This window comes from Harpia harpyja, chromosome 7 (assembly GCF_026419915.1).
Source record: "Harpia harpyja isolate bHarHar1 chromosome 7, bHarHar1 primary haplotype, whole genome shotgun sequence".
NCBI lineage: Eukaryota > Metazoa > Chordata > Aves > Accipitriformes > Accipitridae > Harpia > Harpia harpyja.
This window is the reverse complement of record NC_068946.1, coordinates 6,732,938-6,759,876: the sequence shown is the minus strand read 5'-3', so window position 1 is coordinate 6,759,876 and position 26,939 is coordinate 6,732,938. Positions and strand designations below refer to the sequence as shown.

Below are 26,939 nucleotides of genomic sequence, written 5' to 3'. Positions count from 1 at the left end.
CAGGGCGGGCGGCAGCGCGGAGCTGCGTTAGTCGTCCGCCTCACCACGATTGCCCAGGCTGGATAACGGTGTTGGCTGCTGGCCGGACATGAAAGTTACTCCAGGTATCTTAGAAGAGACTCTCCGCGTGTGTAAAGGGTCTCTCTAGTCGTATTTATGCTCCATTTGCCCCAAAATGTGAACTTGCCTTTTGCAGCGTTCTAGCATTCCGCGATACCCACCGTTCTGCCACACCGCGTTCACTCGTGTCTCGTACACACTGCCGGGATGGTATAGAGAGACCTTAATGGGAATTCAGACCTGCTCTGCTCTTGAGAAAAAACTCCAGTCGACTAATAGCTTCCTAAGTTTTGAAAGGCTCTCTTGCAAAAACATTCTTTCTGCAACTGATACATGTACTGAAATTACCAACAATGAAACATTTACGTACCAGACAAGAAAAGTGTGGCTATGGTCTAAAACCCATGCAATTTTTAATTCAAAGATTACCAGCATTATTAAACTAACCAACTATAATACATCTAGCAGGTTGCAATGCATATGATTCATCTAGAAAGGTGTTCCAGTAAAAAAGATTAATTTATATACAGACCTGAAATATACAATTAGCTGTCATTACAGAACATCCTTTAACAATCACAGCCAGGTGACCATGGTTATTCACAATTTGTGGATACACAAATTGGCATTCTCTAAAATGAAATAGAAGTTCCTGTATTTTTCTAGAATGAAGCACATGTACTGGAAAACAATGAACTAAGCTGACTGGAAGTGAGGAAAGGGTGACCGGTATATGTCCTACACAGTTTTTTCTTCTTCCTTGCATTGCTGTTTTATGTCAGTACTTGGTGACTTGACCTTCTGTTGCACAACAAGCACTTAAACCAAAAAATGTTCATTCTGTTTCCTTCTTCATCCCACGTAACTGCCACTGACATGGCGATACTGACAGCCAAAAGAAATTTCAATGCGAGCATTAGGAGCAGCTTATCTTCTGAATGAAACAAAGCAAGAACAAACACAGAAGTACACAGAAAGGATTCACTAATTGCCTCTCTTGCAAGAGTCAATAGACGAACTAAAATATACAGTGACAGCAGTTGTTTTTAGAAATTATTAAAATAAATGTTCTGGACTTGCAGAGAAGAGTGGAATTCAAGAATTAAATACTGGAACTTACAACACTTGAAATTACAACCAGTTTTCAAATATACTACAGGTAGATTACCCATTGATGAAAGCCAGTGACTAGATCCCATAAAGCTGAGATTCTCCCACTTCATCTCTGGGGCTGCGGTTCCAGAAAGGTATGAATTTCTCTTGATGTATTTCTTCAATCACAAAATCTTGAGTAAAAAGCTTCCCATATATTGCGAGGCTTAATGGATAAACAAGATCCAGTGGACCTACTACATGGAGATTTTTAAAAAGCCTTTGATTGAGGTTCCACACCTAAGGTGGTGGAAAAACAAAGTTGTCACAGGATTGGAGGAAAGGTACGTTTATGGATTTGATAAAAGTTTACAGGATACAAAAGTTATGGCTGTTTAAAAGGCAGGAAGGAAAGAGCACAACATAATGGTATTTTTTCAGGATAGAGAACAGTTAGCAGGGAGGATTGGTGGGGCCAGTTCTATTCAATATCTTCATCAATGATCTGGAGAAAAGAGCACCCACACAATGAAAGTAATACTAAACTTCTCCAGGTACTTACATGACATATAGAGGCAAGTAAAGCCAGAAGGAGCTCATAAAAAGGAGGCAAATGACCTTCTACATAGATAAACACAAGGCAATACATTTAGGGAAAAATAATCTAAACCAGGCGTACATGGTGCTGAATTCGCATCTAGCAGCTATTGCTCAGAAAAGTGATCCTGGAGTCATTCTTGATGGTTCTCTGAAATCATCTGCTTAGTATGCAGGGGCAGCCAAAAAAAGCAAATAAAATGGTGGGCATCATCTGTAGAGGTATTGAGAACAAAATATAGAGTATCATTTTGCCGCTCTTTAAAACCTTGGCCCACCCCTCTTCTTCAGTGCAGTGCATGGTTCTGGCCTCCAGATGTCCAGAAGAATGTAGTGAAGTTAGAGAAGATGCAGAAGAGGTCAACTAAAATGACCAAGGCAGTGGAGCATCTAACTTACATGAGAAACGTAAAAAGATGGGAACTCAGCTTGGGGGCTGAGGAGGATACAATCAAGAATCGTAAAAGCAACTCAGTATTGCACTAAATGCTGTAATACAAGAACTAGTGGCACTCACTGAGATAAGCAAGAGGTCAGTTTAAAAGCGGTCAAAGTACTTCTTTACACAGTGAATAGTAACTACCTGTAATCTGTTGCCACAGGTGCTTATGGAGGCAGACTGTACCAGGAAATTCAAAAGAGAGAAGAAAAATTAATGGCAGTATGAATGAACGCTAAAGGCTGGGACAAACTCTTTAACATCCTTAATCCAATTACAGCTGATGTTGCAGAACTATGAGGAATGCAAACAGCAGATATTAACAGGCTTATGTGCTCTTCCTAAATAACATCTCTTACTGCGACTGTCAGAGATAAAATGTTGGGCTTGTACTACTTGTCTGGCTCAAGAAGGTGTTTTTTATGCCCTTATGTTCCTTTTGTGTGTTCTAAGACAAAAGATGCTGAAGTTGCACAGCTGTTATTGCAGTACTCTGTCCAGGGTAAAACTACAAAGCAAGTAATTGGTTTTGTGGTTCCTTTTTTTGACTGTTAAGGCACACTTTGTCATCTTGTTCATTTTCCATTGTCCTGTGCAAAAATATAGTCAGCACTATTACACTTACAGTTATCAAACAAGCAGTGTGAGAGATTGAGAAATAGCATAACACAAGCCAGTTGACCACAAACCAGATTTTTTTTTAAAGACTAGATATGCAAATCAGTATCAGCCTGATGATTATGAGCAATTCTAAACAAGCAAAGATTAACAATGTTATAGGAAATAACTGCTGTGCCTGTTTTTCAGTCCTTCCTTTTTGTAGAAAACTAGTTTATTTTCTTCTTTTCCCTTTTTACAGACTCCACACTGGGCTAAACCCATAGTTCATCTAATATCCAAATTTTCAGCCAGTTTGGCTTCCACCAGAAGAGGCTATTTTGTACACTTACCGATGATTTGAAGTAGTCAAAAAACATGAATTGGACTTCAAGAATTAGAAAGAATGGCCTAAAGTACAGTGGACTTCAACTAGTTTTATTTACCTTCCGTTTTCTGAGCCTGTGTGGCACTTTTTGATCCTATTTCCTCAAGAAATGTGAAGTCCACAAACTTAAGAGTTCTGTTTGTGTTAGGTAAAACTGAAATTGTCATTACTTTCATTCAAGAATTGAGGCCTTAAGAAAAACACCAGATGTTGCAAAATATATGACAAAATTGGAAGTACTGGTAATACTGGAATAGACACAACATATGAAACATGGCTGAGTCTCAAGCTTAACTCAGAATTCTGGCCAGAATTTTCATACGATAATAGAAGTAATCAGACATAGTTTTCAATCCATTCCTTCATGCAGAGAAAGCAAGTTGTGAAACTTGAGTTGGCATCCAGATGTGCTCTGAATTTTGTAGCTTTGATTCAAATTTGTTTCCAGCACGATGCGGGGAGAGAGAGGGAAAGAGAAATATTTGACGTCAGCTATGAAGGCCAACAGTTTGGATGATCCTCTCATTTGTTAGATAAAATAGCTTCTAGCACTCCTTGTTTGAATGTGTTTCAGTGTTTTACCTGAGTTTTCAGATAATCTAAGGCACTATGTGTTTACCTCCCTTGTCATAGATTCAAGGCTTAGTGTCACACTGGATATTTCTGTAGCTTCACACATCTTCTCAGTGGGTTATCACTTTTCAGTGGCAGTGGTGGGGTGATGAAATTCCTTTCCCTCTTCTTCTACAGGAACCGTTACATCATTCCCTCGAAAAGACTCTGTTTCCTGCTCTGGATAGTGCATTGCCAGTTCCTCTTCCACGTTTTCCTGGGCATCAACACTACTTTCACATCCTCTAGCAGCACAGTTCTTGCCACTAGGCACTTCTGAAATGGACCCCACAATAACAGTGTCGGCCTTCATGATGTATATTTTTTCTGAGGAAGGAAAAAAATAGTGCTGAGTGTAGTTAACAATCACTGCTGACCCTAGAGATGGTTCCTTTTCATGCAAAATTTTTATTTGGTACTCGGTTTTTCTTATCCCCCCGCCCCCTTGTTCTTTTTTTAATCAGAGGCATGCAGATCAAGCCCGTCACTGTGAAAACACAGAATTCCCTAACCCACTAAAGCTTTTCGAATTCACACATTGTAAGTTGTCTATTTAATTGTTTATTTATAAGGTGCTTTTAATTTTGAAATCAAACCACTGAATATACTAAGTGATAAAGAAGGCCTGCACATTTTGTACTACACTGTCTGGTTTTGGACCACTGTCAATGGGACTCTGGGCATTTTAGATCACGTAGATCTAACTCCCGTGTGATGAAGCAGCTGCACTATAGCTAGGACTACCGGAGAAAGACAAATTAGAAAAGGCAGTAAGATATTCACAAGAGTCTGTTAGAAGAAGCAATTAATCAGGATCTGGGGAAGACAGATACGGAGAATCCAAGTTTTATACTCCTGCTGTTTCGAGAAGCAACAACACCTGCATTAAAAGCAGCCTTTGGGCAAGGATCAGCACTGTACAGAAATTCTGGGTAATTATCTGGGGTCTTAGGACCTGCAAAGAAATTAGTTTCTTTCCAGCAGAGAATCAACTACAAAATTTTCTGGGATAGACTTGAACCTTGTGTCCAACTTGTTGACCCTACTCCTTTACGAAAGGTAAATAAGGCCTTTGCTATGGCTTGGATCATTACGTTTTATTCAGACATATGCTGCAGATCAGACACTGTAGGTTATTGTTCACAATTGCTTGGAGATATTTGGGTATGGTAAGTCAAATCCTCACATGCATCCCAAGTCCATCACTCACAGAAAAAACAGAAAGGGCATTTAGTAAGGAAAGGTCAGCTCTAGTAATACCCAAAAACCCCTTCAAATAACCTCAAAATGGGGTTTGGAAACATTGCCAGAATGTCTCATGTAGACTGTGTCTCAGGTAACAATTCTCCCCGTGAGTAAGCTTCCTTGCCTGACTTTATCTCCTACCCTGTGCCATGGTCGAAGACTTTATGGGAACATATGGGAGACACATTTCAAGCTATTACTGTGAAACCAAGAGAAGAAAATGATAGCTTGAGACATGTGAAGTACAACTGTCATTAAGTATTACAGCGTCATTTTCCAGCTGACATATTTTGGATTTCAGATTTCTTCTGCAAATTTACATCTTCTGGAATGAAAAAGAGGAGAAGAGCATTTTTCTGTCAGGTTCATAAGTGACTAAGGCAAATGTGAAAATAAGAAAGCATTATATTCAAATGAGTAGATATACCAGAATTTGTGTGTCAAAAGTTCTGGAGATTCAGCCCCAACCTTTGTTAGACACTTTGGACACTTTGCAGCTTACTAATAATCTCAGAATGACATTATGTGCCCATGGTTGAAATACTGAACAGACAAAAGGAAAAAAAAAAAAAAAGCAAGACTTACCAATTCGATTATTTGTGTGGTCTCTCACTCGAGAATCGATAGGGCAATCTGGAGCATTTCCATTGCTCTGTGTCACATCAGTCAGACTCAGTTCAGGACTATATGCTTTTTCTGTGCTGGAGACCAAGTTATTGTTGGTTTCCAAAGGGAGGGTTCTGTCAATTAACTCCTTCTCTTCTGGCCCACTGTCAGTAGTCAGTATGATCTTCTGCCAATACAAAGAGGAGAGTAGAAGTGGGGTGAATGTAAAAGCAACACTGTGAAGATTGCAATAGGTCTACGGAATCCTTCTACTGCAGTCAGAATAATATAATGTACTTCATGGCACCACTGTCACAGGGAGTAAAAAATTTGAAAGTGCCTAACTGATATAGAAACATAAGTTTGTTTGAACTAGGTTCCTGCATCACTTAAGGCCATATTTAAAAATAGCATTTCTAAGCTAAATTCACAGATTTTTTATGATATTTGCAAGAATATACCTCACTTCCACTGAAATCCAGTTTCCTGGACCTGCTTGGATGCTTTGCTAAGTTCCACTGCCTTGTCCGCAATTTAGGTGCCGATGAACCTTTGTAAATCCACTTATTTGTTATGTTGACTTTTTGCCACAAGTCTTATACTGTATGCTCTGTTGCAGAGTCTGCTGTCCTGTAATATAGTAACAGCTGCATTCTGGGGGGCTGAAGCTCAGTAGCACTTTCCAGCAAAAAGTATAACATCAGTAAGAAAGATAGATGCTGGAGGTAAAAATTTTAAGGGATTTGCTCAGAAAGAACTTTAACAAGATATTTTTCATATTTAGTTGTGAGATAAGTATCAGAGGACAAACATGTACAGATGTGTAATCATATGGTGAGAGAGTCAAACAGTCAAAACTGAGAATATATGGTTTACCTTCCTCTTAGATTTTGCAAAGACCTACCACACTCCTATGGAAGAACAAAACAAGCCAGAGGTTGAACTGGCTGAACTTCAAAATGGAATTGCCTCAGCAGAACCTCAGGTAGAAGAAACAAGCTCAGACTAGCTATTATGTGAAGAATTAATTACAAACAGTCCTTTAAAAGAGGAGCCAGAGTCTGAGAGAGGCTAACGGTCCTTCATCACAAATTTCTGATGGTTCCTAGCTCTGTTTCCACAAGGTTGGAAAAGGAAAAAAAAAAAAAAACCACAACATAGTATGATTTTGAAATGTGCAGTTTAAAACTCTTGCTCATATCTGACTGACTATGAAAGCAAGAGTGGAAGCTCCCCACAATTCAGGAATTAGCAGTGACACACTGAAATTATGATAGCTGATTGCAACCAGATTCATTAGAATAAGTAGTATTTTGTATGTGTGCAGATGTGCAACATTTAAAAGCAAACTGATTTGAAAAAAAAAAGGAAGAGTCTAGAGAGTGTTTTAGCAGATATAGACAATAAACTGTGAAGACTCAGAGGATGAAAGTTGCTGTAATTTCACTGAAAGTGGGGGAATCAAACAGAGCTATGATGATTTCAACAGCTGAGGAACTGCTTTCTGTTGTTACCATATTGACTGATGTTTGCCTTGTTCATATGCAAACTATACTGTTAAACCAGAAGCTGGTCCTGCTGGAAAGTCTTCCAGACAAACAATACCCACTGTGTACCCATATTACACTCATGCCAAATCCTACAAAGATGGAAGGTGACATGGAGGGAGGCAGAAGGGTACAAATCCTACTGGTGTGACTGGAGCAGTAAGATAAAGTGGGACTGACAGACAAAGTTCTCCCAGAAGGTAGAAAAGGCATGTTCATCCTGTGATTTTGGATCTTGTCCCATAGAATGCAACATGAATGGCAAAAGAGCAAACCAAATACTCCCTTCACAAGCAAGATTGGCAGCATCACATTATTTAACACCACATTAAACATAGCCCAAGACGTGAAAGTACCAAATCCTAGTACATCTCATCACTGCACCTAGGGGATGATGCGTTGCAGAGGGAAGTCCAAACAAAAAGGCTGGCACTCTTTAACAGGACATTTAAAAATATCATTATTTACATTGGAATGGAAAGTGATCTGTTTTGGAATATTGTTCACACTTACTGCGCATTTGTTCACTAAATCAGAACCTGCAATGGAAAGAGGAAAAATTATCAGAAGAAAATTCACAGCAATCACAAGAACGTTAATATTTACTCTGAAAGATCACCTAGCTATGTCCTAAACTACTCTACTGCCCAACCACGGAGGGCACACTTACATGACACGGCTGAGGTGAACCAGCAACATGTTGCTGCCAAGACTGTGAGGTCCTGCTCTCCTCAAAGCCCTTTGTGGCCACCACTATCACTCTCCCCACACCACAGACAGTATTCATCTAATGAAGTGATGAACTGATTAAACCTTCTAGATAAGCAGAAGACAGGCAAGCAGAAGACAGGCTTATTAAAAAGAAAAAAGTAAAAAAAAGTTAATAACTTTCTACTGGATTAACAAGTTGGATTAGTTCATCATGTGGTGGTCAGATGACTATTAAGGGGATGGGATTTTATGCAAGGATGGAGGAAGGGAACACTGGGGAAAGAAGAGAGGTGAGAAGAAGGGAGTGTACAGCATCCTTCTGTAGTACCATGAAGCTAGACGGGCTCAGGCCTGCTATCTAATTTCACTCTAACATGCAGCCACCTTTATTTTCAATGCATCAGCTCTATAATGCTACACAGTAACAGTTTCTCCTGTGTAAGGCAAGTGAGGAAGCAAAAATTCCATTTTGAGAAAATTAAGCTGCACACAAGAGGTTTTAAATTGTATTCCTGAATAAATGAGTATAAAAAGCTCTGATGTGTGGTGATGAGGAGAATCTAACACAACAGAAGAGAATAGATTAGTCAATGGAAATGGACGTGCTGAGAGGGGATTAGTTAATTGGGCAAAATGTGTGTACTCTAGGTGATCTGTACAGGTGGTATGGCTAACACCCACTTTTTCTGGAACACGTCTCTCACATTTGAGTGCCCAGAAATTAATTGGGCGTTTTTCCAGTAAAGCCTCCCTGCACTGACACCTCGCCCAACCATTCGGGTGCAGTGGGAAAAAAGTGCCATCTAGTGGCTCGTCACATCCAGAGCATCACCTGCCTGCGCAGGACAGACAACAGGATTGGGCTTTTGCATGTCAGCAGAGACATACGTTTGACATGAAAAAGTTCCACGTTTTAAATTAAAATTCCATAAAATAAAGTTCCATATTAAAACTATCCACTTATTCTTTAGACATATGGATTACAATTCCTCATCCATCGGTCACTCACCTTGAGATTTGAGTCTGGATTTGTGTGAAGTGATGGAATGCAGATGTGCTAATAAAAGAAACCATTCATTTAGTAAAACTCATCGTGGAGCATACAGGCTCTAACAGCTTTACCACACCCACAGGCCTACAACCAACCTACAACATGCACATCCTGCTTTCTATAAAAGAGGGAATGTGGTTCCACAGGAACACCCCACATGTAACTCTAGGCAAAGCTACGGAGAGCCGGTGTGAGTAAAAATCACTCTTCCTCTCATGCTCAAAGTCCAACCCCATTGCCGGAACCAATAAATACTCACAAAACACTTCAGGTATCATTTAATATTAGTGTCTGTGCTGAGAGAAGAAACCACTGGTTACCTTTTCCCCACCCAGCTTGTAGCATCTTCCTCCATAAATTCACAGCTGCTTCAATCTTTCTCTCATGTTCTCCAACATGCTGCATGAACTGTTTGCCTAAAACCCTTATCTGGCCCACGTGCACCAGGCAGTAGTGAACATTCTCTTCCCCAATGACCTCCACAAAATTTTGGTATATTTGAGTTCCCAGTTGGCATATACTTGGAGATCAAACAGCATGCTATGTATTACAGCTTTAAAAACTCACGCTTTCCTTTGAGGATGAGGATCCGCTTCTTGCAAACCTTCCATTTCCAAATTAACAGCATGCCCACAAGTAGCACTATCACAGAGAGAACCACTGCCCAAAGAACTAGACCTATAGCACAGAAAGGGAAAGGGAGCACAGGAAAGGCTAAGAAAAGGCAGAGGGAGAACTATTAGTAGATCTATGTGTTTGGACATAGATCCATGGACGTCATTTCACAAGTCATAGGGGATTTGCAGGAAGCACCCACATAAAAATTGCATTTACCAAAGATATATCCAAATAAAACATGCTAGGCAGAGTAAATGCTTTATCTTTATTACCTCCCATTGTCGTCTCCCCCTTGGCTGAGGTGGGAAAAGTGCCAGCCAGAGCTTTCTCCTCAGGAGTTGAACTGGGGTTTTCAGTTGTTATGGCACTTAAAAGGATACTACCCATGGTCACCAGGTTCTCTTCAACCCTCCTTAGGTCAGAGTTATTTGTTTCATTGCTGAATCGCATGGACAAAGTGCTTGAGGTGAGGTAGGTGGGCAATTGGTCCAGGCAAACCTGATCGTGTGTGGCATTTCCTTTGCTTAGTGCTATTTTGTTTAACTTGGCACAGCTAGGGAATGAAAAAGAAGAGTGTATCAGCGCTAGAGGAAAATGCCGTGGTACAAGATAAGAGTATTTTCCACGTGGCAAACATCCCTTTGGTCATTTTTCTACCACCTGCATTTATTGCTTTCAGTGAAAAAGTCATTAACCTTCTTCTCACCCCTGTGGCATTAATTCTTGACCTGGATGCAAACCTGATACTCACATGCGTGTGTAATTCCGCTGTACTTAGTAAACTAAAAATGAGGCAAGAGGGTTTCCTTCCTCCAGTACAGAGCTGTGCAACAGGTATAAAGACAGGCCTTCTAAACTCTGCACATAGGCCCAAAGCGATCCCATTGCCTCTAAGATAAATTTGTATACTTCGCACCAGAAGGGACAGGTGTCCCTTTTAGTCCTCTATAGCTTTAATTAGTTAGTCACTTTAAAGAACTATGGACTTACTTTGTGTGGGGCTTGCAGATGTCGGTGCTGGAATTTTGATCAGAAAAGGTCCCAGAAGGGCACTCTTCACAAGTAACATCATTCGTTGAGGTGCCTGAATAAAAATAACGACTGAGGACCGACCAACCAAAATGCATCAGGTCCAGGCCTATGGCCAAGATCAGAAAAGGTAAGCTAGACAGGTAGGAATTCCTACCTCTGACTTTGACTCCAAAACCAGGCTTGCAAACAGTGTGCTGCTGGCATCGTATGCAGGTGTTCAGAACAGGGGTTTGACAGAACAGGCCTGGTCGGCACTCACACACACGGCTAGAATTGAAGGAGCAGGGCTCTTTTTCCACAAGGTCCGATTCTGTGGGGAAGAAACAGATGTGGTAACAAAGGATCACCCTGCAATGAAAATGTCGAGCTGGGGCCAAAGCTGAGCAACATCAGTTCAAAGGCTCAAGGAAGCAGAACAGGCTGCTGGCACTCTTTGCGATGGCAACTTAAGTCACGAATAATTGGAGAAGCCTGTAGACAATGGCTTGTAATATAAGAGAGAAAGCAGAAATCAGACTTGGATAGCACTGGATGAGAGAATTTTTAGGTAGTCCCAGGTCACATAGAAAGCGATACTGATTATGTGCAAGGTAGCATTTGGCTCTCTAAATCAGTAACCAAGGATGGATAATTTTGCTGCTGGAAATTCTAACTTAATAAAATATAAACAAAGTGTAAATAAAATACAGAGAGAGAATATAACTGTGAGGTATGTGTGAGGGAAAGCAAACCTTTTGTGCATGATACACAAGCGTCACATCGTGGCTTTTGGAATGCTTCATTCACATATTGTTCGGGTCCACATCTCATGCAGTCTTCATCTGGGTCCCTAGGACATGCTTTCTTCTTAACATAGCCTGGAGAAAGAAAAAAAAAATATGCAGGATACCTGTTCAGAATCACTGGAGGCAACCATCCTGAAGTGTTCTTGTATGCTCATTTACCTGTTAGACACACTACCACAGTCTTCTCTTTGTACCTGTCATTTGGTTTCTCTAGCACATTTTTGCCTTTCCCGTTCAAGTGTGAGGGGATCACAGCTGTCCTGTTACAGCAACACTATGCATAGTATTATCAGTGTCAGTATGGATTGCTGCAAAATGGGCACATAGGAAGTCATTTGCTGACAGTTAGAAAAGACCGCCAAGTCTGCAGTGAGGGCAATATTTTCCTGCCACTACTAAGTTCCCAGGCAATTGTTTTTCATGTTTTCTTCTTGACTATAGCAATCGAGTCCTCATGCTTTGCTACCTAAATCATCACTTTTTCTTTCAAAAGCTGACAGAATCACCTAGGTGCACATGGATTCATGCAGGGACAACCCCATCTCCCATGTTCAGAATGGGAGGTTACAAGATGGTAGGTACTTTTTGAGCTGTGCCCTACATACCCCTAGCAGGTTTGCAGGAGGTTGCTTTCTGAGCAGTCCTGCTAATTTTACAGTTGCCTTGGCAGTTGTGAGATGGTTTAATTTTCCAGTTGTTTTCCTTTAAACAAATCAAATTACGTATCTATGTCTTTCTGATGCTGGATGCATAAGCTATACACTTTCTCTGCTCAACACTTCCAACTCACCTGGACTCATTGCTCACAGTTTGTAGGCACACTACCCTGGATCTCTCGAACCTTCTGTGTACATGCAGCATGCATGAAGTTGAGCAGCTAGCTGAATTAGATGACCTCTGGAGGCCTTTGCCAAACTTAAGCTATTCTAAGACTTGATATCTGGTAATCACTGTCTAGTGACCAGCTTTTAAAAGCATCCATCTGGCAAGCTAGGTACAATAACCAGCTAGGAGTGTGGGAAAGGCTGGGACAGAGGCATTCCTAATGTTTCAGTTCCTGAAGCAACAGATGAGGTATTCTACCCCTGGCCATAGTGCCAAAGAAATCAGAAGGCACAGTGGTCAGCTGTGACCTCGTGGCCTTGCCAGGAGGTGGAAATAACTGCCAAAGGAAAAGCTAAAGCAGCAACGTAAAGATAGGAAGAGTTGAATGTTTCACAGGTGGAAAACAGAAGGAGAGAAACAAATCCCAGTTTCAGCATCCAGCCTGCATCACCAAAACACAAAGAGTTAACCACAGGAAGGGGGAACCTGGCAGGGAAATAACTCACCTACTCTGCATTTTGGCAAGCATGATGTAAGAGTGCAGGTAAAAACAGCTGTGCTGTATTTGGCCCACTAAAAAGCACCAGACAAGCCCAAACCACGTCACTCTCACCTTCTCAAAACTACTTGTCTGAGACTGTTCCTTTCAAGGTGGGGGCTGACTGCTGAACCTCAGCACTCGGGCTGCACACATGTGTACCTGCCTGTGTATGTCATTTTCCCCTTCCTCCCCCAACAACCCAAAAGCTTTAACTTCAGTTGAGATTTCCTGTACATATGGGTCCCTCCCTTGGGGGATGTGTGCTCCAGGTGCAGTAACTTTGAAGCTTGCCTAACAGTGTCTTCTGGTGCTGTTCTCCACAGATTGTGTTCACAGCTCAACCAGATAAAAGCCTGAGCAGTAGGAATACCAGCTGCAATCACCTGTACTGAAAAAGGTACCGAAAGTAAGTAGATGAAATAAGTGTTTTAAGTGGTTTTCTTTCATGAGTATGTGCATTCATTCACTCCTGAGGCTATGCTGTTAACTGTGGGTGGGAAATTATCCTGAGTGTTGACTGCAGCACTATCTTGTGGAGCTGGATTTAGAGTCTAAAACAAAAAAGGTAAAAAACCATAAACAGAATAAACAGAACTGAAGTGGAATACCAGCTTCTGCATAACATGAGCTGTTCTAGCATATACCATTATTTCCCATGAAAATCTCTGTTCCTCCCCTTGATAGGAGGGAAATACTTTGTTCTGTGAAGACAGAAAGAAAACTTTCTTCTGGTATCCCAGGTACCAGAAATATCATTTTACCTGCACAAGAATTAAGTACATGAGAAGAGATGTGGCAAGAAATTGATTAGAATGATCTTTTGAGGTTTGATTTGAAGTTTATCTTGAAATTGAACTTGAAATTAACTTTAAAACAGAGGATGGCTTGCATGTGGGCCAGTGTGTGCTCAGATTGAAAGCTGTACATCTGCGGGCTGGAACACCAAGGAAAGTAAAGCCAGGCTGCATCAAGAGTTCAAGATACTCCACTTTGATTAAATGCAATTTTAGAAAAGCTTCCCTTTCTTTGCAGTGAGCAGTTGAGTTAGTAGCAGATATGAACAGGTTATTGCTTGAAGGAGTAGTGGAAGATTAAAATGAAAAGCGTTGTTATGAGTTTCTGTTGTGAAGGAGGCCCTGGAGGATATGATGTCCAAGACTGACATGAGCAGGTGGCAACAAAATGAGTTTCAAGAATAAGCAGAGGTGGAGTGATTGAGACTGGTGGCTCATTACAGCCAGATGTAAATCAGATCTTTGCTTTTCACAAGACCTCACTGACATCTGTCATTGTGGGAGCTTTTGCAAAGTATGGTTTTGAGGGAGAAAAAAGCTTTTCTTGGGACTGGCTCAGAGTCAGATCCCCGCCCCTTTTCTTCTTTTACAGGACCAGTTTCCCCATCCCTTGGTCCTGTTTACTTATACAACTTCTGAATGATTCTAGTGGTATGGCCAGGAGTACAAGGTGTCCCAGTGGGAACTTGGATGTAACTGCATGCAAATGCTTGCAACCAAGCGCTAAACCTCTCTTTATTATTAGAGCACAAATAAATGTCAAAAATTTCCTTTCAAAAAAAAAAAAAAGAAAAAGAAAACATTTCTATAAGAAGAGATTGATGATGGTGAAGTACCATAAAATGCCCCACCCACTGAGGGGTTTTTTGGCCAATAGGGGGAGTTTCAGACATTTCCAGAACTCGTCTCACCAAGGTGTTTCCTGCTTCTGAGCTCACCTGCCTCTGAGTCATAACTAGCTTCCAGCAAAGCTTACTGTGTCCCCTGACAAGGGGCTGTTCCCTTTCTCATGTGAGACACTTTCTAAACTGTTTTGACTATGAGGATAATGACAGATTTTCCACACCTTCATTTTATATTTTTTGTCTCTGATCAGAAACTTATTTAGCCTAATTTCACTGCACTATTTCACACCCTGAGGCAAGTCGAAATGAATTCTTAGACCTGCCTACTTCTAGCTACTTCAGAGTGTCAAGTTAACCGATAAAAAACACATAAAAAATCCTAGCAAGTTATCTTGTTTGCAATTTACAGATTGTTTGCATGTAGACTGAACAAGAGCAGGGCAGTGGAGAACAAGTTCACATCTGGATCCACACTAGACAGTGATTCATGAAATTGCACTTTTCTTCAGGGTCAAAGTGCAATTCCGCAGACAGACATGGTTCCTAATATCTCTACAAGAAAGGCTCCATGTTAATTTGATTGAATTATAAACATACTGACCTGAGGGACACTGGTAACAGCAGCTTTGTGAAGTTTCATCATAGAACCAATTCTCAAGTGTATCACAGGAATGAGATGGGGTTAATGATGTCTTGAAATTGAAACAGACAAAAGACACAGTTAGAAAACAATTAGTTCTGTATTAGAGCAGATCCCGCTATCTGTCTCAAGTGATGGTAGTTGCAGATTGTAAGGAAAAGCCTACAGCTTTTTGAAAGTTCACGTATCCCCAAAGCAACTCAATTACTGTTGCCCATATGCTTAAGCAAAGACTGCAATATTCAGTATATTTAGCAATAATTCAATATGTATCTTCACTCGGCAGGCTCTTTTATCGAAAGTCATTTAAACCTAGGAATGGAATATTGTAGCCCAACCTGTGTATCAAGCATTTCAGCACTCAGAAACTAACTCCTTGTTTCATATAAGAAAAAGGGTAGTGGCATTGCCCTACAAAAATGTTTTTCAGCCAATGCTCTGAACACCCTTTGAAACCTAGCTGCAGGATCAGTAAGATCACTAAGAAAAGCTTGTCTGTTAGTCTGTGCCTCCTTTAGAAATCTTGTAGTAGTTAGTAAATTAAAAAAAGGCTAAAAATCACTGTCCTGAAATGATCCCATGTTAATATGAGATAAGGATTTTTTAGAAAATAAAAAAAAAAGAATCCCTAAGATCCGTAACAGATTTCCAGCTCTGTGTGCACTGGAATAAGAGGTGGTGTCATAATCAGCATCATCTAAATCTAGCTAGATTGGCTGTAATCCACAATGATAATTCTTGTTTGCAGAAAACAAATCTTACAGTACAGTTAATTTATGCAGTCATAATGCTTGAATTTAGCAACCTAAAGATGTGTTTATTATAAACCAATTTACTTATCATTTAGGGACAAATCCTACACCGAGAACAAGAGTTTTTTGCCTTGAAAAGAATGCTGCGAATACTCACACAATGAAGTCCTTATTCAAATAACTAAGCCCACTTCTATTGTGAGTGACGGTTTTCAGGAGCAACCTTTGGTTTGACTGCATAAATGATACTTGTTTAGTTAAAAAAAACCCCATACAATAGTTCTAATATTAGCTTAGAAAATGAGACTCAGCTATGAATTGTATCAAGAAGCATATAATAAGACTTCATTTTTGTATGGCAGGGCTACTACATGCTCTGGGAAATTACGCTGCTACCAGTTTTCTGATGAGAAAATCTGATCTTTGAATTTGGCATCTCCCTTAATAATCCCCTAAAAATGTTATCTGAATTTCATTTTCTGTATTTGCTAGAAGGTATAAATGACAATTTTTTGTAAAGACTCAATCAGCAGATTGCCCAGAGATGTTCCCACATGATACTGGTAGAGCAGTTAAATATTTCAGAAAAACTACATCTCACTTTCTGCAGATGAATTTCCCATTGGCCTTTGAAATAATACCTACTGTATCCTACTGCCTTTGTATGCAGTGCAGAATCTTACTACCTAATTTCACAGCCGTATTCTCCTGTGTAATACGCTGTTCTTTTCACGGCAGGACCATAAAACACAGAAGTTATTTAACTTGTCCCAGGTTACATCAGAAAACAGGAACTTTCAGTCAAGGAGGAAATTAACAAAAGGACAAGAAATAGAAACATATTGAAAATATTACATTTCATCAAGCTCCAGTAACAGAACTGAGAAATCCTGCCTGACACATTTCTGCACTAACCACTGGGTCACACACCTCCCTACAAAGCATTTTTTCTAGCTTACTGTATAGAGGAAATAGCAGATGTCTGCTTGCTCAGCCTGACTCAAATCAAGTTTACAAATGTGCACCCTGTATTTTTCTTTTCTGAAGAGGAAGCCCTAGATTGTAGGAGAAGGAAGTGGAATTTCCTTGCATCTGTGTGGAGATGCACCCTTGTCAGCCAGCCACTCTGCAACTAAATTGAATAACAGGAAATGACACTACACCAGTCACTAGACAAAGGGTCATTGAGGAGTCACTTCAGTGATATGAAGTGAATTAACTAGTTTTATAAAGAAAATTTAAGAAACAACAGCATCCTGGTGGTAGCTAAGTCATCCTGGATTAGTTTCTCTGTGAGAGCTATGGCAAGTCACCACAAAAAACTGATCTTCTCTTCCTGGTTCTCCCAGGCAACCAACTCTGGCTGCAAATGATATTGAATTTTAAATCCGGGTGGGAACAAATTTCTTGAATGATTTATGAAGCACATAAGCTTACAGCTTATTTAATTGTTTCTTTTGGGGTTTAAATAAAGGAATAGAGTCTGTGTAAAAGTGTGAGGGAAGGGCTGCTTTTTAAAAAGTTACCTTGTCTAAAATATTGGAATCAGGAGTTTAGGATTAGATTCTGCTCTTAGTTACAGCAATGCAAATTCTGATTATGAATTTGACCTGATGCTAGTGCTGTGATAAATTACTGCATGAACTGTGCACACATACTACACAAATTATGAAAACATACATAGGAGAGTACTCGACAATTTTTTTTTTTTTTCCCCCCACAAGATGGCAGCTACATAACACATGACATCCGCAGCTTCACAACAAATGCTGCTTTCATGTATCCGGTTAGGAGCACAGCTTTGTAGCCTCTGTTACTGTTTACTAAGCCAAGTCCAAGGTGCTCTGCTGTAAAAAGAAGTCATTTTAACAAATCGTGACACAATTTCTATGGTGGCATGATTTCTATGGCTGTGAAACCACCTTCTGAAGACCCCACCGCTTCTAATCTGTAGCTACCTGCAAAATGTCTTTAAGAGTTGCCACCTGTTCAGTAGAGGTGTTTCACAAGTATGAAACTTACTACAGATCCTTTCAATGATAAATAATGTAAACATCAATGCTCAGCATCAGTCATCATCTCCCCATTCTTGTCATTTTTTTCGCTCTAAATCCTAAAGCTGTTTGATTCCTAATGTGACCTGTAACAGCAATGCAATGATGCAAAATTCTGCTCTTAAACTAAAGAGGAAGGTTGGCCCTTTGTAGACAGCATACTTTAAGGTAAGGACCCGAGTATAAACCAAGCCCCCACACCTCTAGCACTTCAGGCTTACAAGCACAAAATAAATTACATAAGCAAAACTGGCAGTATGGAAAGGCAAGTGTCACTAAAAATTATATGGGCTCCGCTTCTTAACTTATGCAAGGCATTTTCTAAGCTAAATTTCAAGTTTTCATGCATCTGGAATAAAAAAATCTTGCACTAAGAACCCACCAAAACTTCCACGAGTTTTTAGGGGAGTGAAACAAATTGGTGCCTAAAAGCAAAGAACATGCCTTGAGGAAATGGCAAAGGTGAAGGGCCAAGGTCTTAAAATGTTTAGAAGTCTTCCATAAAATGATGGTGGCGAGTCATTTTCTGCAGACGTTTGACTAGGCTACTTTTGGGAAAAAGGTGAAGGAAAGTCAGCTATACAAGGATAATATAGTTTTCATTTTTCCGTCTGTGTGTAATGAATATCAGGGTAGTAAGTTAACTAAAACAAAAGATAACCGGCCAAAGTGAAAAGGGAACAAAAATGTGCGTTATTAGTGGGTAGCAATAGGCCTGAGCTGAGGTAATTTACCCACTCAATGACTGAACATGTAAATGACCTCGGTTTCACCATCTGTAACTACTCTTCCCACATGTAAAATACCACCTCTGACATTTCATCTACAATTAGGGAAATTAGGGTGCAAGTTTACAATAAAATATTGGCTTGTTTGATCTTTCATTTTGATGACCTCAGTATTTCTAATTAGGAAGGGATCGCTGGAAACAATTCACCAAGAAAACACAGGGAATTCTGGATTTCGTATTTTCCAGTCCCAGTCCCTTCACGACTCAGTGCTTCTGGAAAGATACCTTATGCTTTTTCTTGATTTAACTGTCATCTTAGATCTCTGTGTGCAAGAAGAGTCCAAGTGATATGATTGATGTGTTTGGGGTTTTTTGTTCCTCAACTATTGGCTACTCCTTTTTAACAGCAGCAGTCTAGACATCAGCCATCAAGTCCATCCAAATTTGGAGGGACTGCAAAATACTTAATGCATATTTGTCTTGCTGTTCCTGGACAGAATGATGACTGAGTGCTGGAGTTACAAAATATTTTAATGCTGGTTAACCAATACTGTTAAAAAGCAAAAAAATATTTCAGTGTCTTGGCCAAAAAAACCATTAGATTTCCAGAGAATTATGGAAACAACATATGTGCGTAACTTCTCAGAAATTAAGGCTATTGAACCAACATGTCTATTTTGAATAGCAACTTACCATTTCTATATAGTGGTAAGCCTACTACAAACTGCAGCTGGAACACAAGCTGGATTTCTAATCCTCACCTGGTAAATATCAAAATTACTTGGGTGAACTCCTGTTGTCTGAGCAGTCCAGCACCAAGCTTGGACCTTGAGGCTCAACTCTGTATAAACCCACAGCAATGTGACAGTGAGGCCACCACAAGGCAGAGGGCAGGAAAAGGCCCCGTAGTTTAATATTCAGGGTTGGTGGTTCTGTTCCTGGCTTTATCATTGCTCTGCCTTAGATGTGTTACTTTAAAGTCCTTGCTGTACTGGGTCTAATGTCTATCTACAAATATGGGTATTTTTGTGGTGGTAGCACCAGGGAACCCCAGACAGGCTCTGTAAGGGCATATGGGACATACTGTCCTTCCAGTCCCACTGGGTCCTCAACTTTAGATTTGCTTGCTTTTACCAAATCTTGCCCAAACTGTCACCAATGGTGCTGTAAACACTCTTATCCTGCCAACACTATCAGTTCAATTGCTAAGGGGAGGACAACTGGTACCAGGATAGGTTAGTCTGCTACAGCAGAACTTACAGTTTACATTCTCTCTAGCTTTTCCAGTGAAACATAAAAGCATCTTTCCACTCAAAAACTTGGGTAAGCAGTTTTCTCAGGAGGCCATCACACACTATTTGTAATCAAAACAGGCGGGGGAAAAGCTAGTTGTCTTCTAACACTGTGCCTACAAAGGAATCTGGTGACAGCACAGAATGATCCTGTTTAAATGAGGGAAATTCTGAGAAAAATTCCCACCAACAGTAGCAGCATTGATCTCCCCAGCACAGATACATACTGTTTTGAGCTGCAGAGACCTGTTTTGAGCTGCGTTACCAACGGCTGCAACTGTGGGAGCCTGCTATGTACTGGGCTTCCGGTATTGTGACTGAGATGATGGTAGCCAACAGTGGAAGTTTTGAAAGAAAATGTCCCTCTTGTCAAGCCTTAATCAGAACAGGGATCACCTAAAAGAAGGGAGGGTATCACAAAGGCAGTGAGGAGAGAAGGGAAAAATTCATGTAAGAAGTGGTACTTTATTATAATAGGGCTCAAGAAGAACACAGCAGGAAGGAAAAGCTTATGTGCTCTTACTGCTCTCATTGGCAACAAAAATCTCTGCATTAAGACATTTCTAATATATTTCTGGTTGTGAGTGCTTGGATAAAACCAAGCATTATAAAATATTGAATAAGACACATAAGGTTTAACTACAATATAGTGAAAGTCTTCTGCCTTGTGCCATTATCCCATTTGTTAGTATGAACTTAAGTCAAAGAATCCTTTTTTAATACATTCTAGGACGAATTTAACCCTGTCTCAGAAAAAAATATGAACTTACTTACTTTGACTCAGGATTGTGTGAGTATCGCTAATAAAACTCATTTTTCCAGAGCAAAACCAGTTTAAATTAAGACTCTTTGTTAGACAGAAGCTGAAGGTTAAGGTTTGACTTAGCAGGTCCTAGTTGCTCATAAATAGCTCTTGAAATGAAAGGAAGGGATAAAGCAAAGGAGACAGGAAAAAGTTTCAGCCTTGTATTACAAAACCTCAACACTATCACCTTCTTACCAAAAAGCATCAGCTGTGAGTGTTGGGGTGGGAGGTTCACCTTCTTGATTCCACAGTGCCTGTGTGTAGAGGCCCACAAAAAAGAATGTGCTAAGAAATTCTCCACTTACAGTGTTGGCCATTTCTCCTGGCTCCAGTATGCTTACAGAAATTGTCAATTAGCCAGTGAAAGAAGATTCACTTCAACGTATTTGCCACTTACTACTTATTTTGTAGGGAAGGATTTGTGTGTAAGAACTTTCAGTTCTGCCCCATTCCCTCCTCTTCTTCCTGGAATGCCTAGAAACACTGAAGAGTGTGGTATAATCCATACCCAGCAGTAACTAGCATGGGGCTTTGCTTCATCAAGGAAACCTCCAGTAAGTTTTACAGAACAAATTCTCCTCATCTCTGCAAGGAACAGAATGAAATGCAGTAACCTCAAAATCCTGTTTAACATTCAAAGCATTTTTCTTTCATCTTTTGACTGTCCCTCCTCCTTATCCAGTCTTGTCTGAATCTCAAGAGACAGAAACAGAACTCAGGTTCTGCCAGGGAAATTCAAAATTCTAGCACAATTTCACTTTTTAAGGCATCATTTCCTAGTGTTTCCTGAAGAAAAGGAGACGTTGTACATTTGCCTGTCCCCTCTCCAAAAGATAATCCAGTCTCAATGAAGAAATACCAATTTTATCCCAATGACTTCCAGTATTGTCCATTAGTACTTAACAGTTCTGTTCGTTAATATGTATTATAAAAAACCCTTTAAAATTCAAGGAAGATCACAGAAGTATTGGTGGGTAAGGGTGAGGAATCCAGCTGTGGTAGACAGTAGGTCTTTGTCCTTCCCTGTCATTCTGAGGAAACTCTGAATGGATGGGTCTGTACTAAGAATGGATTAGCAAAGTGGGAATATGTGTCTATTAGAGCTATGCTAATCCTGTGGCTCTTTGCCATCCAAGGGTGCAATCCCACTTCCCCTCTCTTGCCTGCACCCACATTTTCCTTCCCCTCTAACTCCTTGATTGTTTAAGACAGAGCAATTGTGTTTCCAGATGATGAATCAGTTCCAGGAGTTCACTTGACCGAAAACTCTGCTTTCTGAATTTGTGAAGTAGGTTTTCAGGGGGTTATTGCACTGAAACAACTCACCCTGTGGCTGCAGTCACTTGCCCTAAATTCAGTGCAAGAAAGTTGGTGGCACTGTGTAGCCAGGAGCAGGGCCTCCCCTTTGTGTGACAGGTCTCTGCTGACGGGCACAGCTGTAATGGGAAACCTCACAGACGTTATTTCTGCATCTGTACGCTGTATCAGAATTGATTTGTTCTGGATTGGACATGAAGACACAATGCAGAGTTAATGCTGCTTTAGGCCAGCTGTAGAGGAACAGATAAATATTTAAACTAACAAGAAGCTAAGCTGGTGTAGTAAACAATTGCCAGTGTAGTAGAAAGCCTGCCACAACAAAGTTAATCTGTCCACGTTTTTTGAACAAATTTGAACAAGCCATGAGTCTATATCAGACTAGTAATTTGCATCTGTTTTTGCTCTAATACAAGGAGTTCTTAAACTGGATTCAGTGTACTGTTCAACTGGAGGGAGACAGAGACTTAATTTCAGTAATGTTTTCCTGCATGCACTTCAAACAAAGGTTTCTGATTTAGCAGGAGCTGGAATACATCTTGTAAAGGAAAAGACCACAACTCATATCCTCTTCAGACTGCTCTGTAACAGGATGGCCAGGGATCCCTTGGCTTAGTGCTTTAATTGACCTATCAGGCCAACTATTTTTTTCTTTTTTTGAAGTGTTGCAGATCAAGGACCAATTAAATAAAGCAAACATATTTGATACAAAGCATTTGGGTTTTTCAATGCTTGCTTTCGAGAATTTGTTTTAGAAAATAGGCTTTTTGTAGCTCTTCTCACTTTCCTTGTATCTACAAACACGTTTGCTATTCCAATTTAAATAATGGTAATGTAAAGATGGTGCTGAATTCAGTGGGTTACTCTGCAGTTCAGTCAGGACAAGGTTTGACTCATTTATTTATGGTCTTTTGAGCTCATAGAGAAAAAGTGATGGTGAGGCAGAGTAAGAAATCAGCTTGCTACAAATGAGCTGTAAGTCAGGAAGAAAGCATATTACGGTAAAAAAAAAAGAATCTTCTACCAGCATTGGCTATTCTAGAACTGACTAATGCTGTAGCAAAACAGTTGACTCCCTTTCAAGCTTCTATCCAAATTCTGACAGCACAAAAGAAGCTGATAATCTAAGACTTCAAGTAGTCAAACTTCATCTGCTTGATCATAAAGACATTATTAACAAGTGAGAGTTAACCAAGTATTAAAACAAACAAAACCCAAACTGTGGACTCAAGTGAGGTGGAATATGGTTTAAAATATGACTGATAAGCTGTAATTTGTTCACATTAAACAGTACTACTTGTACTCCTGTAGCAGTAAAAGCAAAGGTTACTGTGATAGAGGCAATGCAGAAAGACAGTGACAAGCCAGTTGCTTATCCCAGCAAGATCTACATATTTATTCTGGGTAACTGATGATTTTGCAGCAAGTCTGAATGTTGACAATGCGTATCAGAAAAACAAATTTTCTCTCTGCACCTCTCATTTTGTGAACAAAACACCAAAAGTGATGTCAAAGAGCAAAAATACCATCTTTTTTCTATTGCCTTTCTCCTAAAGCAGTGTGCATTCAGCAGAACTAGGCAAGCTTATCTGAATGCCCTCCTAAGTATTCCTCAGGTGGGTAAGGACTACAGACTCCAATCCTACAGAAGAACAGTGATCCTTCTATATTTCAGGAAGGAGACAGTGTCAGGACAGACAACCAGGGAAAAATAAAGCAAACTTGTAATGTGGGAGGGGAATTTACAACTAAAGACACAAGGGCAAACTCCTACTCTTACAAAAAGAGCCAGGAGGATCTTTTTCAAAAGTTTATGAAGAGGATGCAGGACTTGGTTATTTTCAGAGATATAATCAGAGTCAGTTTCTTGTAAAAAATTTCCTGACAGCTGAAGTGATGTGCTATATCATTCATTTACAATGTACAGACAGGTGTCTTAGGCTAGAACATTTCCACTGCAAGAGAAAATAGCCAATTTCAGGATCCAACACAGTGAGCAATTACTCACCTACTTGACTTAACCTGTGCAAAGAGCCTCTGCAACTGACCTTTTTGTGTGTGTGTCTGTGTGTAAATGTCAGGCAGGGAAATTACCTGGATTTATGCCAGGTGCTGAGGGCTTGTTGCCAGTGATGCACTAGGGAGGAGGGGGTAAGTGGCTGGGGAGTTGGGGCGGGGGGGGAAAGCAAACCCACAAGAGATGATACTATCTGAACAGGGAGCTACCTTGCATTTACAGCATCAGCTGAGTGCGACTAGTGGGCTATGTCTATTTTAAGTCAATTTGATGCAGAAATAATAGCCCATTCATGAGGAAGTCAGTGTCAGAGGGGTGGGCGGTTGTAAAGAGGAAGGTATTTTATTGTTTTGTTTGCCTTTACACCTTTCAATCTGCCAGCCCTGACTCATATCAGCAGAGTGAGCAGAAGCCCTCCAAACCAAGCTCTGCAAGGAATGTGCCTGTCACAGAGCACCTGGCCATCCAGGCAAAAATAAAAGCCACTCACCCTAAGAAATGACAACAGTCCCCCACCCCTATCAAATCTTTCCTCATTCCCTAGCTCTGATGTGCCTGGAGGTGCAGTAACACTAGCAATGCCAACAAAAAGATGCAGATCATAGCTTGTATCCCCTGCTCCTGCCTGCAAAGTTCCCAGAGAGGGCAAACTCTCCTTGCAGGTCTGCTTTATGCTTTTATCAACCTGTGTTGCACAAAGCCTGTTTCTGTGGACACCCACTACCCAGCATCCAGCCTATGGGCATGATAGCCCTGTAGCCCAGTGTGCCCCCAGACCTCTCCAGGCTCCTGCATCCTAAGGGGCTGCAGGATCCTGATGCTACCCTGCCTTACCTGCGGGGCTGTCTGGATATCCTGGAGAAGCAGCAGAAGCCACAGTCCTAGTACCAGGCTGCAGGCAGCCATCTGCAGTGGTGTTAAATCTCCCTAGCTCCCAGCATCGCAGGTTAGACAACCAGCTTGCTCCTCCTGGAGGCTGAGATCCTCCCAGGGTCCAGCCCAGTCTTGCTCCGTGTCTGTTCATTCAGTCCAGAGCCATTCCAGCTGTTCAAGACAAGCAGGAGACAGGCTTTGAGACTCAAGCAAGCTGAGGAAACAATTTAGAAGGAAGGGGGAGGGGGGGCTGCCCAAAAAAGAAAAGTAAAAAAAGAACAAAACAAAACCGCGTTAATCACCAGTCCCAGAGCTGTCGGGTTTCTGAGTCGGTTGCACGCATCAAGGTTGTCACCCAAAGTACATGGCTGGCTGTGCAGAAACACAGGCTCCTTAGTCATCTAGGCTGCCCTCAGAGAGCACTTCACCACCCCAAAGCCTTGGCCAGGCAGGAGTCCAAGCCCTGCCCCGTCCATCCGCCACGCTCTCAAGAGCTGCAACCAAGCCTCAAGAGAGTTCCCAGTAACAAACACTCATTTTTTCGGTACAGTCATTTTACTCCTGTTTGGATGAGTTTTTGAAAACTCACAACCAACCAGGGTGACTCCACGAAGGTTTAGGCTTTACACATTGCCATTTAAACACCAACATGCCATCCTCTTGAGAATCCTCCTCTTTCCTCCAATCCCACTTGAAATCAATTCCTGTTGCTGACAATCATCCCTTGGACTGCTACTCGTCATTTCACTCACTTCCATTTGTTACTCTGGATAATGTTTTTTGGCTCTGGTGCCCGGAAAGATTTCAGTTGGTTTAAGGTGTCATGAAGCTTTCTTATCTGCCCTAAAAGTTTTGTCAAAAGTAAAAGTTAGCCACTTCAAAAAAGAGCAGACTGCCTTGAAAACCTCTCTGAGGTGCTCAGGAAAAGAATGAGAATTTGAATTCTCACACCCATGGTTTTTTGCTTCTCACCCTTATCAGCAAAAAGAAAACCAAAAGAAATGACAACAGATTGAAAGTCGGATAATTGATTATTTTATTAAAGACCCACAGCTACCTCACTACCATCCAGAGTACCAAGGATGAGAGCATTCCACAGGGACCCTGGGATGATGTAAATATTTTCTTTAACTCAAAGCTGTAACTCTTTTAACTAAATGCCTCTATTTCTTTCTCTAGAATACCATCTTATAAAAACCAGGCATTTTCAAAACATTGCATACTGTGTATTTGACACATAAATCTAACCTCCTTTCTTCACTCTGTCAGGTTACTTCTCAGTTTCTAAGCTCTCTTAGCTATAAAAGCTGATTGTTGTTGGTATGCCTTTAAGGTCTAGAGACAACTAAGCATTTGAATGTCCAAATATTACATTCTTGTTTTTCCTAATTAAATAATGGGCTAGAAAACATCTTTATCTTGTGTAATAATATGCCTTTAGGCAATTCTCCCAATTTATGAGTGTGGTTTCAAATGACACAGTAGTCAGGGCAATTGGTGAGCTCTGTTTGGCTTTTTTTTTTCCTTATCAGCTCCTACCTAAGATTTTTCTAGCAAAACGACAGGAACCAACGTAAGACAGCCTGGAAAGTTTTAGCCTCTGTAAGTTATACTGCTGAGGTCAATGTATCTGATACAAAACCTAAGTATCCAAGTACAAAAACTCATGTGTGAAAGACTTTCCCAGGACTGGCAACAGGGAGAGTTTTCTGGCCTGTTTTCCAGAAAAGATAAGACTGAAATGAGCATACTGAGCATTTTGTATATATATGTATGTCAGTTCCTTTTTAATGAATGGTATCAATAATTTTTTAACCCATTGGATAACTTCAATCAAATTTGGCTGAGGATGCAATGTCATTAAGTTTTACGAAGTTTCATGGAAGGAGATGACTTGGATAAAGAGGAAAGATTCTAGTAACACTCTCACTGAGGGAAAGGCTGCAGTGGGAGACCAATGTTCCTCAGAAGAGAGAATCCACCTCACACATCCAAAATGAAACCGGGCTTCCCAGCTGCCATCCTTCTTAGAACTTCTTATTCTTAAAATCATTCTTGATTGAAGTAGATATTT

At 40.6% G+C, this 26,939-nt stretch overlaps 1 protein-coding gene across 1 annotated transcript; it reads right to left on the bottom strand.

Annotated features, from left to right (window-relative positions):
* Window positions 1-449: 449 nt before the first annotated feature.
* On the bottom strand, window positions 450-25,031 carry TNFRSF8 (TNF receptor superfamily member 8). Its single transcript, XM_052792852.1, has 11 exons — window positions 24,827-25,031; window positions 14,987-15,077; window positions 11,327-11,452; window positions 10,750-10,905; window positions 10,554-10,647; window positions 9,836-10,116; window positions 9,513-9,623; window positions 8,904-8,951; window positions 7,697-7,722; window positions 5,616-5,823; window positions 450-4,112 (listed from the first exon to the last, which is right to left on the bottom strand). The coding sequence occupies exons 1-11, from the start codon at window positions 24,896-24,898 to the stop codon at window positions 3,868-3,870; spliced, it is 1,458 nt and encodes a 485-aa protein (XP_052648812.1). The 5' UTR covers window positions 24,899-25,031; the 3' UTR covers window positions 450-3,867.
* Between the last annotated feature and the right edge of the window lie 1,908 nt (window positions 25,032-26,939).